This window comes from Saccostrea cucullata, unplaced genomic scaffold (assembly GCF_032062105.1).
Source record: "Saccostrea cucullata isolate Sc308-1 unplaced genomic scaffold, CSIRO_AGI_Scuc_v1 ctg6651, whole genome shotgun sequence".
In the NCBI taxonomy this organism is placed as follows: Eukaryota; Metazoa; Mollusca; class Bivalvia; order Ostreida; family Ostreidae; genus Saccostrea; species Saccostrea cuccullata.
This window is the reverse complement of record NW_026940560.1, coordinates 70-14232: the sequence shown is the minus strand read 5'-3', so window position 1 is coordinate 14232 and position 14163 is coordinate 70. Positions and strand designations below refer to the sequence as shown.

The following is a 14163-nucleotide window of genomic DNA, read 5'->3' as shown; positions in this document are numbered from 1 at the left end:
GTATAAATCGTCATTTGCTCATCGGGAGTCTATCGGCATGGTCAGTTTTATAATATTATGATGCATTTTGCATTATTATTCTTGATCACTGTCAGCTTAAGAGAAGCCGTGGGATCATGTAAAGGGTAAGGACAACGTTTTTCAATTCAAATTTATATATTTTCAAGAGTAGTTGATAGAATTTTTCTATGTATGCAGTGTCATGATCAAGAGTTAATAATTATAAATTCAAATTTTAAAAATTTCATGATGTTATATTTTTCATCATTATTATAAGTCAGAAATTACATTTAACTGTAAAAGAATCGCTTTCTTAATCCGAAATGCATGCAATACGTTTTGTATCTATCATCTCCTTTTATCCTCTAAATGACCACTCTAATTTTTTGAGTTGCTTAGTGTATTTTTTCAGGCTGTAAAAAATAAAATAAAATGTTGCTTTGCAATGTTAACTGTTAAATGCCTGGGAAAATTCCACTTTTTCTTAATTCTGTAGAGCATCGCTTGGTAATTGCTGCACGGGATATATATACAATTTTGAGAGGAGTAAATGCGAAGGTAATATACCATAATAAATCCTACAGATCATATCAGATATAATTTTATAAGGACTGTGGTTGATATTTTAAAATTCCAACAATCATGACTATTTAAAGGCCTTCATTTTTACCAGGTTTTTCTTGTTCTTTCCCACTAAAGAATCACGAAAAGAAAAAAAAATGAAAAAAAAATGATTTTTAGAATCTGTTTTCTCGAAAGCTATGGTCAGTGAGAAAATGAAATCCTTTTGCGAGCTTTCTGAAAAAAACTGTATTTATTTATTCTATCTCCCGTTACTCCTTATGTAAAGTTTAGTACAAACTGGGACAAATCTTCCTTTATCTGCAGTGAGCTATTGATTATTCACAAAAAATATGCAGAACTGATTCGCGCAAATTGAAGTTTAGAAATTGTACCCGCTTTCCTTAATTTGTAGGATAGAAAGGGTACGTTTGATAACTCATGGAACTATATCTAGTTGCAAATTCCCCCCCCCCCCCCATTTAAGAAAACTGTAAAAAAAAAAATTTCTTTCTTGAGATCAGAATGCTCCATTGGACTTACGAGACCAAATTGTTCTTTACAATGCCGCTACCCTAGTTATGGACGTCTTTGTCAACAACAATGTGATTGCACTGAAAAATACTGTAATAAGATCGTCGGCTGTGTAAGCATTGAAAAAGGAGGTATTTTTTTTTAATTTTAATACAACTTAATCTCATAAGATCTATACGATTAAACTTTTGCAATTCCGAAAATGTACTCTCGTATAATTTGAATTTTTTTTACCTAATAGTACATGTATGATATGGCTTTGAGAATATTTATGTCCTTTGATTGTTTAAATGTTTAACTTATTTTTTTCGGATAGTTGTCCGATCTGCTTTATGTATAATAATGTATTTATAATATTAAACCAGCCTTCTCTGGAATTAACAGACTTAACTGTTTGTTTATGATTGTTCTTTCGACAGTGCAAAGATTTACAATGATTTCTTTGATCAATTCCGTGCAGATCCCTCCAAACCAGTTCTCCTTGTCTTTGTGGTCATCCTTTCCGTTATCCTTTTGGCTATTTCTGTCAAAAAATTATGGACCGAAGGATTCTTTGCAAAATGGAAAAGGGTTGTACAGATGGACACAAATCAAGAAGTTAATAGAAAAAGCGAAACACATTTTTATACTGACGTATTGGACAATAAAAACGAAGAAAGTTTCAATACAATCGGAGAGGGATCAGAGGAAGGGAATTATGTTGATCCCACTGCAATGAACTATGCAAGCACATCAAAGGAATACCAGAGGGTATATACTAGCCTTTAAATTTTGACAATGTATAAATAAAACATGCATCGATATATTTCTTCAACGGGAATATTTTTCAATATCTTCTTTCAAATTAAAATTACAACGCTCTCTACATAACTTTCTTTTGTACGTGTAAAATTAAACTTCACTTCATGACTGTTTAGAATATTGATATTTTTCTTTCCTTTCCTTATATTGTTTTAATTCTCCCCTTCGTACATTGAAAAACGTATACATCTTAACTATTTCAAATTAAGTGTAAATGATCACTTTTTATGTTTGTTTCCTGAATTTTTAGTTTTAACAGTATATTGCCCTAAGGCATACCTTTTACTGACAGGTGGTTGATTAGTAGATATTTATATTTTGTCCATTTAATAATTATTCCAATTTGTGTATTTTATTGACTGAATTACATGTACATATAACATGTAGTTGTCGCATCCTGCAAGTAAATACAACATTTGGATAAGTTAAATCCTGAGTACATAAACACCTGTGTTTCCTTCGAAAAAAGTCTACTGATTGCGTAATGAGTCGTGGAACAAAATTAAATTTAATTTATGTGCCCATCAATATGTCAACTTGAAATAAATTGTTAAATTGGCGTTTATGATGGACACAAAACTGTGTTAATTGGGTAAAAAAATCCTTAAAATATAAATAACAACTACAAAAGAATTTAAAAAAAACATATGTATTAGAAAGTTTTGATAAACTACATCTTGGAAACAAATCATTATTATTATTTTTGCAATCTCAAAAATTGTAGATATTTAATAAAACTAAGTTTAATTAAAAATAAAAAAACAGTGTTTCACTAGTGATGATCAATTACTTTATTTTCAAAATTGCTGGACAATCCTTGAACGCAATCAAGTTTAAAAAATAAAAATGTGGTACACTTTACTAAAAGCAACATTCTCATATATTGATTGATTGATTGATTGTATGTTGTTTAACGTCCCTCTTGAATAATTTTTCACTCATATGGAACGTCAATGCCGGTGAAGGGCTTTTTCCGCTTTTTAGACCTTTAAAATCGTACTCAGTTGAGCAGTGAGGGTTCTTTATCGTGCCAGCGCCTACCGTGACACGGGACCTACGTTTTTAAGGTCATATCCGAAAGACCCGTGACTTTCACTTCTAGTGCCGAGCGCTTGGTGAAGGAGCAGTCACTACCTTCCTTTACGTCTTAGGTTTGACGCAGCTCCGCGAACGAGAATCGAACCCGGGCCTCCCGATCACGAAGCGAACGCTCTACCACTAGGCTACCGTGACCGGTCATTCTCATAGAAAGATTCTGATAAATTAGGTACAGTTTATAAGACATTTCATTGTGTTTTCAAATGTTTTCTTTTATTATGCATGTAAATCCTAATTGAATAAAACTATATGGTTAATCCAGGTTTAAATTAAATTCCAAAACCAATAGATATTTTTCCGCTAGTATCTTCACAAGTATCTCGGAGAAGTGAATATCACTAGACTTTTAAAACTGTTTGAAAGCAAGCAAGATTTTAAAACACCACTTTAAAATGTGGTGTTTTAAAATCTTGCTTGCTTTCAAACAGTTTTTTTCAAAAATTTTAGTGATATTCACTTCTCCGAGATAAAATGAAAAGTGCTTGTACCCATCTCAGTTTCAAAATCCAGTGATTGCTCTGTCATAAATTTGAATTCTTTGACAATAGACTTCTGAGAATAATAGCTGTTTGTTCTTATTTATTCGACAAGAAAAAAAATCTTGACATTCTAAAAAATGCACTTTAAAATACATCATAATTATGCATTTTACAAAGGGTAATGCCTGACAATTAAAGTAAATGAAGACAGAGAAGATATCTGCAAAAGATTTTAAATCGATTGCATAGATAAACTATATCCTGTAAATGAGATATATTAAAAGATTCAAATATCAAAAAATATTTCCTTAATCAATAATCAAACACAAAATGGAAAAATTTAGACATTGTTTAAATTTAACAACGAAGAAAGTAAAGTACAAACATGTACAAAGCAGTGAAATCACAAATAGAGGATGACCATTGAATTGAAATTAACCAGCTGTTTAATATTGCACATAAAATTCAAATGAATGCAAAAAATATCCCACGATTCAATTAAATATATTTAATTTTTTGGGAGGGTTCAAGAAATGTTTGATTTCATGCATTTCAATCAATTGAAAAACAAGGAAAACATATTAAATATTTGTAGCAGTGAAAACATCGGTGAAATGTCCAAATCACTAGAGCTTGAGTGATCCCGGCAGTTGTTCAATGATGAACATTAGTACACAAGGTAACGCGTCTATAAAATACTGTTCATGGAACATTAAGAAACAAATAATTCATACATTGTTTCATCAAGAACAAATAGAAACAATAGAAACCTTTCCGTACTTTTATCAAAATACAAATCTTAAAAGAAATACTTCAATTCACAGTTCCTTGTTAGTATTACTACATGTAGTAACTAGTTACAGTTTTATTAAATCATTTTATGATAGCTGATATAAATACATGTAACTGCATAGTAAATTTTGATACGTCGATGTACGTAAGAAAAATTACCTTTTTACAAATTACTTTTTTATTGTTTATTTGCGAACTACAGGATTAAAATCAACAATACTGCATACAAATTATACAAAGAACAGAAAGCAATACTCATAGTTTAACCAGCTAAGTGCTTTTTCTGGTTAAAAATACATTGAAATAATATAAAATGTTTACATGTAAACCTACTTTTTTCAAATATATATATGGTTAAGTCTAGAACATGTTTTTGTTCAGTCAGAAACGCATTGCAAATTTATATAAAGAATAAAGTTAAATGTTTGTTTAGAAATACATATGAAAAAAATGATTAATCGATATTATCAAGTGATTAACATGAATTAAAGTAGTCAGTTTGTATTTATACTACATGATAAAATATTTGTTCTTAACTAAAAATACGAAATATGTTTCATTTTAATTTCATTCAAGTATTCTTTATCACTTCAACAATATCAAACTTTGAAATTTTGAGTCTTTTTTTTTAAGTAATTTGGATTCAGTCATTTTTATATTTCATCAGAGAATTTGATGCATGCATTCAATAGATGAAATAAATTTTAAAAGTGAATGGATATAAAAGGACACCCCAAATCATTTTTTTTAATTTATTATTTATCAATATGCATTTTAGCATAAAGCAATAGCTCAAGGATGTACATATATTTTTCAAAAAACACTTTAAAATTAAATTAAACTCAAAGTTACCTGCTCTATAAAATAAAGAATACATGTATAAATCAAGTATTGAATGATTAAAATTATCATTTTAGCATTTTTTCTAATCATACTGGATTGATTTTATATCTACATGTATTTGTATGCTCTTGGAATGCAATGCAATTCCTCATGCAGAAATTTATATGACCCAAATTTAGTAATATTACGTATTATTCTAACATGTTTCTTACTCTAGCTTTTTCCTTATCTTACGTTAAACTCTACAATTAATCGGTAACCAAATTCCTTAGTACCCCAAGAAAACTCTCTATATATATATTTTCTTTACAAGATCAATTTTCATATGTTTCATTGTATTTGATTACTGATGCATATCTTTCTCAAACCGTAGCATTTTATTATCAAACTTTATCCTGAAACCTCTATGGCACCTGATCCCATTTTTGGATGTTTTGGAGGTTCCTCTTTGCTCTGTTCCTATTTTTGTATCTTTTTTATGGATTTGTGATCATGAATACTGTCCGTTATCTCCATATCTTTCAGATTATTGAATGGAGATGGCATTTATGGTACACCTTTTCTTCATCTTAACTATTCAGTGATCAAGGATGTGGGTTAAAAACATCTACACGGGTAAAACTAAATGTACACTCAACTTAATGTAAGGGATATATTTCGGAGGGGAATTCTGACCTTATCAAACTGACATCAAATTGAGTTCGGAAATATGTCAATATAGTTTGTAGCAAACACAAATCTTGCAATATATCAATAATGTTTTTTATATTTAACAATTGAGGGATATATTGAAGGGCTATTCAATGTATAGACAGAATGGAAACAAGGAAATGTGTGTCATTTCAGTTTAGGTGCTGGTATTTATTGTTATTAATAGAGGATATTTAAGAGCTATGCCCAATTCAAGGAATTGTTCATATCCTTGTTGTCGAATGGGGAAGAATAAGAAAGATACAGCAATTGTATATGAATAGAATAACTATCGAGAAAAGGACTATTATATTGATGTTCAAAAGTCCATTAAACTTTACAAGATTGGAGGGGAAAAACAAAACAACAGGCACCTCTGAACATTAGAACTTTTATTAGGTGTCATGGAGAAATGAGCATCTCCTGCCGGCCGGTCACACTAGTCATGATCATGAAATAATTTCAAAGATATTGCTGCTCTTTTTTCTAATTATTAGGCGTGTTAAAACTATTTTTGTTAAAGATTAAAAGAAACAACTTCCCTTAAAGTTTTTGAATGTTGCTTTACTGTATCAAAACATATTTTCCACAAAAACGCATTTAAAACTAAAATTTTACAGATTTCTGATCAGTTGATTTTTTAAAAATACTTTTATAAGTTTCACATATATATGACAAAATATTGTTTCATTAATAAATGATATAAAAATAAATCAGGTCTTCAAAACTTGTATAAACCATGGTGATCAAAGGTTTCAATTGTTTAAACTTTGCAAAATCAAAGCAATTCGATCCTATTTGGGAACCACCGGTCTAGGCCAAGTCTGTGAAAGAAAATTAGGTGAGTATGTTTTTACTGAACATTTGATACTTGATTTGTTCGACAGCTACAGATGTAACCAGGTACTTCCTGAGAACGCTTACTATAAGTTAAATATGATCAGAGTCAGATTTTGTTCCTGGTTTTTCTATCAGATCTAATTAAATTGTATAATGACCAAAGTACAATGATATATGATTCATATATACTGTCTCGACTGTGAATTGTATGAAAGTTCTTTGTAAAGGATTAAAATAAAATAATATATTCATATATGTAAGGGTAATAAATATGAACATATAAATATGTCACATTTTGACTGGACTCTTTATTTAAAGGAAACTTTGGAATGTTAAATACTAAAGTTCAATAGAAGGGTTATAATGTTAATCTGAACACACCTCTTAAGGAAGTAGACTAGATTTATATAACTCTTAAAGAAACAATTGAAACACACTATCTATGTTAAAATGAAGTCACGTGAAAAGGCGCACTCACGAAGTATATAAAGTTTAATTTGAGATCTCTGAAAGTTAAATGGGGTGTAAATAAACTTGAAAAATGAATCTAAAAATGTACATTATATTTTCTTTAACATTTTGCTATCATATTGGAGCCGCCAAAGGAGGTTGCAACCCGTATGTATTCGATCATTTATAACCTATTGTTAATTCTAAGTAGTTATTATCAATAATATTTGCATTTTCAGAATTTTATTGTATATTTATCCCCCTCTTAAGAAGTAGTTGGGTATAAAATGGTGGGGGATATCCATCAATCTGTCCGTCCTTCGGTCCATCTACTTATCCCTTTGTCCCTACGTCTGTGTTCTCAATGCCTATATGGATTTTTCTGTAATAATCATATGGGAGGCGAGGTATCATTTTGTAGATTCAGTGAGCACTACTGCGACTACTCTAGTTTTTTAAAAGCATTAGTCTGTGATTTAAAAGAGTCACATATAAAAATGCCATAATACTATTTGTACCAATTTCGATATTTGTATACCTTTTGAAGATAAATTTTAATTTAGAGACCACGAAAACAATTGCTGTCAAGGATTTTTCTTTGAGGAAATTTCACATGAATGCAAAGGTATGTAGAAGATATAAATAAAGTCAAAATATGTTAATACAAAGGAAACGCAATGAAGTTAATTTTCTCTCAAAATATTCTCTAAAACAATTCAAGTTAAATGTATTAACGTCTAAGATACGGCTATTTGTTTGTATATTTCACCAACAAAGAATAATTAACCGCTTGTTTAGTTGTTTATAGCTATAGCCTTTATTGCACATTTAGTTAAATATTCTTATTTCGTGACAAATCAATAAAAAAAATTCTTTAATTTTTAAATTCTTAAGATGCATATGATTGAAAAGACCTTGTTTTTAATCTATGCTAGAATGCACATTTGAGTTTGCACAGACAAGATAGTAAAAATTATACACTCATCATCTACCGATATACATGTATCTGACTTTTCTCCTTTATTCAAAGAATGTCCTCCGGGGTATATCGGCGTAAACTGTTCTATGGCATGTCGGTATCCTGGGTATGGTCAATATTGCCAGGAACAATGTAACTGTTCACAGGAGTTGTGTGACATATCAACAGGGTGTCTCGGTAACTATTCTTACAAAATTTAATTAATTAATGGATATTATTGATTTTTTGCATTCTTGGTATGATATATCTGATAAAATTAACAGCTACTGAAACTCAGTTTCTTCAAAGTGAATAGAAATTGACAGATAAAATTAATACAATTATTTGTTTTTGTTTCAGAGGTTTTATTACAATTTTTTTCAACAAAACATTGTATACGTACTAATGGTGTACTTTTCCTTGATATGCATGTAGGTCACAATCTTAATTCACTAAATCAAGAAAACGTGCTCCAAGAAAATAAATCTTCAGAATCTAGGGAGGAGAACGCAAATTGGAATATGGCGTCCCAGTTAACACCAATTCTCATTGGTATTATAGCTTTCTTGGCATTCCTGCTATTCGCTATTGGTGCACGAATGATCTGGAAAAAGGTTCAACAGACCAACCCCAAGATCGTTCAAAGAACGCGGGAGATTCAAAGTCTTGAGAGAAAATTAAATAAAACAAAGGGAAATGAAGAAGCAAAGGAAAACTTTTACGAAGACATTGATGGCCTGAAAACAGGAGAGAGCAGGAATGACATTTCTTCTCCTGAAAATGATTACATCGACAAGCTGGATTTCTTTGTAAAAGAAAAGTCTGACAATCGAGAATCCAAACATTTTTACGATGCTTTAAAATGAAGAAATGCTATCCAAAATGTTACTTTTAAAAAAAGCACATAACATTATTGTAAGCAGACACCTAAATTAAAAAAAAATTAAAGGTGCTATCAAATTATTTGTGGAATAATATATTTCTGATTTACTTTTTTCTATCTCCCTTCTCTTTCTCAAAAGGAAAATAATTGAAGGTATTTCAATGTAAAATAAATGAAAAGTGACAAAAGAAGTGCTTTTGAATGGGAGAATACATCATTTTGATAAGGTTATCATTTCACGTAGATACAGGTTTTGAATTTATTTTATTATCAGTCAATAACTTACATTGTGTATATAGCCGTTGTGTTATAGATATAGAATGTCATCATCAATCTTGAACCTGTGTGAAGAAAAAGTACTTTACTTTACCAAAGTATTTATGTAAGGTGAAGTGGATATCTCTTGTATACGTTCGAGGTTAAAACCGTACATATTTGTTTCCTTCTTTCCTTTGGATATACAATAGATTTATCATGTTCTTAGTGCTTCATCGTTTTCACGAATTTTGTTGACTGCTTTGTATAATCTGTAGACTTTGTGAAGACTTTGTATACTTTGCAAGACTAATATTTCACGATCATATCGAATCGTATCTCGTTATCATGTTATCATGGACAAAATATTATTTACACAACCCAAAAGAAAAACATGTCTTTTATCTAAATCCCACCTCAATTAAAAAAGTACAATTTACTTATATGAATCCTAGTATATTAAGTTAAGTGTCCTCCAAAGTCAGGATGTAAAAGTTATGAACAGACCTTTTTTAAGAACTTAACAAAAGGATTGCTGAAACATGCACTTAGAATTAAAAAAAAGTTTGTGAAAAATTTTCCAAAAAAATTAAACTTGTCAGTGCGTAGATTTTTTTTCAGACAGAGCAATATCTTACGTTTTATAAAATTCTTGTTAAACGATTTCAATCTGCAATGTCACGTACATCATGTATGCATATTGAGAAATTTTAAGATTTATAAAAATTAGACTAAGTTAAGAAAGAAGAATCACAGTTACATTATTCTTGAAAGGTATTGTTTTGCTAAAATGGCAAATTCAATCATTTTTTGCACACTTTGTTTTCTTTTTCACTAATATTAGTAGAAAATTAATTGTTATGGATCCTTATATAAATGTTTACATACTGACATACGATCTTTCTATCTAATTAGAGGCAATAAGTGGCAGTTGAAAAGTACCCATTATATTATTTTTTTACTCTGTTGCTTATTCTAATGGAGACCGATTATTTACTTCATGAAGTGCTTGAGTATTCACTGTTCTAGATTCATTAATGATAAAAAGAAATGAATTTAGGATTTCTTTTAGGTGTGGTTTCTTTTACTTGGTAGAAATCGCCTCTCGTAAGATTGGTCGTCACTGGAAGTGTCAAAGGGTTAAAACTTTCTGATAGTGAGAAAGTGATCTTAAATCTTTAAGACTGCTCAAATTAAAAGCCCGAAACGTTCCCATTGCTTGGCGAAGTTATTATATATTTAACATACTCTCTAAAGAATTGTAAGCGAAATATTAATGCAAATATGCATCTGTTTGTTGCATATGTCTATTCTGAAACAGATGTGACACAATGTGCATCGGGATCAATGTCAAATACTGTCTTGATTGATAAATATGCTCTATACAAGAGGATATTCCGGATTACGGTGACTTGGTTTGTGTGGGTTCTACATGTACATTATCAATGGAAATTACTCTTTTCAAAGCAGAAAAATTAAATTTATATCTCTCACTATTTCCTAGATACAAACAGCTCACCGCAGCTTTGTTTTGCACAGAATTCCATTTCAAATACGACAGGACAAATATCTGAGAGAATGAAAATGTCATATATTCAATAGTAAATGACGAAAAATTAAGTTTTACGAACAAGGGGGGAAATCAGAAAAAAAACAAACATTTTGCACGCACATTAACATATATACATTTTACAAGATATGAACACATACGTTTTGATTTCCCCCATAGAAAATAGGTCACAAAGAAAACTTAAGTTCTTACTAGATACAACATAAACTTTATGAAAAATTACATACGGCTTACAAAAAGCAAAATGGCGACAAATACGGCCGATGTTTAATCAATTAAAATCCAAAGGGCTATAAACGCGTGTCGTCGAATCAATGTTTGGCAATTATAACAAAACCACGTGACTCTATTTGATTCTCACTGGATAATGCGCCTTCTACTTGGCTCATATTTCCTTGGGCTCAACACAGGGTTAAATCAACGGGGGTTCCAAAAGGGGGCAACTAGTTTTACAGGAAAAAGTATAGCTATAAATCCTATTATCTACATAATAGGTGTTAAAATATAAGCATATACAATACTGTTACACCGAAACTTTCTGTTTTTAAATAAAAACGCCCAAAGTTTCCAACAAAGTTTATTTTGTATTCCCGTGTAACATTTTACACACAGGACCCGACTGAGTAACTAATTGAACACACAAATTCTACGCTAAATATTAAGAACTGCCCAACCTACAGACTGCCAATCACTGCTAAATTAACCCGTTAATTGTGAACACTATGAATTCTGCATTTTCTCATGGCCAGCACTTCGGACATTCAATCCCCCTGAGACTCGGGTGATAAAAGTCAGCAATGCTGATAAAAGAGCTAAATTTCCCAACCAAATCTTAATGAGCGGTCAAGACCTTATCACATAAACAGATCACTGCAGTCTGTAGCTTAGAGCAATTACTACAAATCAACAAGATTAAGATAATATAAATCAAGCATTAATTATACAAACAATTTCACTAAAAATTTCACTTTAACAAATACAGTATAGTGTATATGCTTTTATTATTGATAACTTTATGGGGGAAAATGCTTTTTACATTATACTTGGTAACCTAGCACAAAATAATTCTATTAGCACAGAAATCGATTGACAAATAAAAAAATACTCTTTTTTGCTTTTTTCAACGAAATACCGGCCACAGTGGAAGAGAGATGTTAAGGCTTTGTATTATTAGTAATCATCAAAATTATCAATAAATTAATGAAGGTTTGAGACTAGATCAATATCAATATCAAAGACTTGACCATAGAAAGACAATGTACATCTACATGTATGTTAGCAATTTCAAATTATAAACATGCGTGTTGTAATGCAGATTATTGCACATATTTATATAAAAAAAAATTAAACCACAGTTCAGTTGCCTTGACAATGGGAAATTTTAGAAAAACAATATGTGTCTACCTCTTTGTCCTTCTCTATTTCCTTTTAAGATTTATTTAATCTATTAGATTTCCCTTTTCAGATACATATATCTGACACATTTCCTTTGATTAATCTATTAATAAAGTAACAAAATTAACCATTTAACAAATAGTTTTGGCCAACACACAATGGAAACCTTTGGTGTACAATATTTAAATGTTTTCATTGTAACAATTCTACTTATTTCTGCAAACTGTATGAAGTAAGTATACAAATATAGTTTATATTTTACATTGTAAAAGCCAATTTAAAAACATTGTCAATAATAATGATTGTGCTTATATCTAATTTTAAAAATAACAAGCTAATTCAGAGAATTTGTGTCCCCCGCTTAGGGAAAAAGTAAACAATGCGCAGTTCGTGGAGGGGGGGGGGGTCAGATCCCCCTGACTTAAGTTGTAAATAATTAAATTTGTAGAATTATTATATGTACAGTAAAACTCGGTTATAACGAAGTCACAGGGACATATGAAATTACTTCGCTATAACCGTAATTCGTTATAAGCGTATGAGAAAGTCATTAAATTTATACAGCTGGGGATTCAAGATGACTTCGTTATAACCGTAAATTCGCAATATCCGTGTTCGTACTAAACGAGTTTTGCTGTATACAAATAAAATACATGTATGTCAATATGCATATAAAGATTTGATTGCTTATTCTTTATTACGTGTATAGAAGATTCTTTTTATATGGAATATTTATCACACTGTAATAATGATTTTATAACCTCATAAATTTTTCATTTCACATGCTGAATACTATCATTTAGTAAAAAAAAAAGTATTTAAAAAAAAAAAAAAAAGCAGTGACCGAGATTCGATCCCGGGACCTCTCACACTTGAAGCGATTGACATGACCACTGGACCACGGAATCACTTTACACAAAGAGAAGTATATGCAGAACTGAAGTCACATATATGTATATATTCATGTTTTCATGTTCGGTATTCTCAAAATTTTACACAATCCATGGTGTTTGATTTATTTAGCATGCATTAAACAGTTCTAATAGATGTAATAAGAACATAAAGTCCCCCGAGAACCTGTTTTATACGCAATAACTCTCCTCATGCCCCTGCGCTAAAAATAGCGACATGTAATACTATAAATACTAATAAAACAACGGGGCGGGGCACTTTGAGAGGGGCGAGAGACGTCCTAGGGAGTTTTGGTATAAAATTACATTGCATAAGCTCAAAATCTTCTTGAAATATCGCCCGGAAATGATAGTATTACACACAGACAGAATGTATAAATTTACGACCTTGAACTTTAACCTTTTGACCTCAAAATCAATAGGGGTCTTCCTTAGGCCACAGGGAGTTGTTATATAAAATTTCATTGCAATAGCTCAAATGGTTCTAGAGATATCGTGTGGAAACGAAAGTGTTTTTACATACAGAATCTGCTTATTTATGACCTTGAACTTTGACCTTTTGACCTCAAAATCAATAGGGGTCTTCTTTAGTCCATAGGGAGTTGCTATGCTAAATTTCATTACAAAAGCTCAAAGGGTTCTCGAGATATCGTGTGGAAACGAAAGCGTTACAGACAGACAGAAAGACGGACGGACGGACGGACGGACACACATTTGGTTATATATTGGGTACATCAAGTCCAAGTCCTATTGGATACTGCTTATTGGATACAAAAAAAGTGTACACACGAGAGAGCATTATTTGGGTAGTTACTGTTCAAATCTTATTGGGTATTAATCCTCGTGTCCGTATTTTATTGGGTTTTTTCTTATTGTTTTTTATTCATTATATATTTAATATTTGCTGGTAAATTCAGACAAGACTGAAAACCTTTGGTTTTGAACCCATATTTTTGTCAATTTCTGTGATATAGCTCTTTTATTGCAACACCTTACTAATTTCTTCTTAGCAATAAGGATATACACCTGTATATTTCAAAATAACTAATATTAAAATATATGAATACCTAAGTGCAAAAAACTGAATTGTGAAAACACAACTC

General features: G+C 30.7%; 1 protein-coding gene across 3 annotated transcripts; it reads left to right on the top strand.

The window, feature by feature from the left end:
- The first annotated feature begins 7108 nt into the window (after positions 1–7108).
- On the top strand, positions 7109–8993 carry LOC134255606 (protein draper-like). Of its 3 annotated transcripts, none has more exons than XM_062738131.1 (4): positions 7109–7256; positions 7652–7713; positions 8119–8178; positions 8482–8993. In XM_062738131.1, exons 1-4 carry the CDS (start codon positions 7180–7182, stop codon positions 8910–8912), a joined length of 630 nt encoding a protein of 209 aa, XP_062594115.1. In that variant the 5' UTR covers positions 7109–7179; the 3' UTR covers positions 8913–8993. The 3 variants fall into 3 exon arrangements, with proteins under 3 accessions (XP_062594115.1, XP_062594114.1, XP_062594113.1); XM_062738130.1 differs by having other exon boundaries at positions 8119–8244; XM_062738129.1 differs by having other exon boundaries at positions 8119–8244; positions 8407–8993.
- The last annotated feature ends 5170 nt before the right edge of the window (positions 8994–14163 follow it).

What these genes read in the sequence shown, in the direction of transcription:
- LOC134255606 (XM_062738129.1), top strand. Translation starts at nt 7,180, where the DNA reads ATGAATCTAAAAATGTACATTATATTTTCTTTAACATTTTGCTATCAT. An exon ending in GCCAAAGGAGGTTGCAACCC is followed by an intron (nt 7,257 to 7,651) that starts GTATGTATTCGA and finishes ATTTTAATTTAG; the next exon opens with AGACCACGAAAACAATTGCT. An exon ending in CATATCAACAGGGTGTCTCG is followed by an intron (nt 8,245 to 8,406) that starts GTAACTATTCTT and finishes TTTTTGTTTCAG; the next exon opens with AGGTTTTATTACAATTTTTT.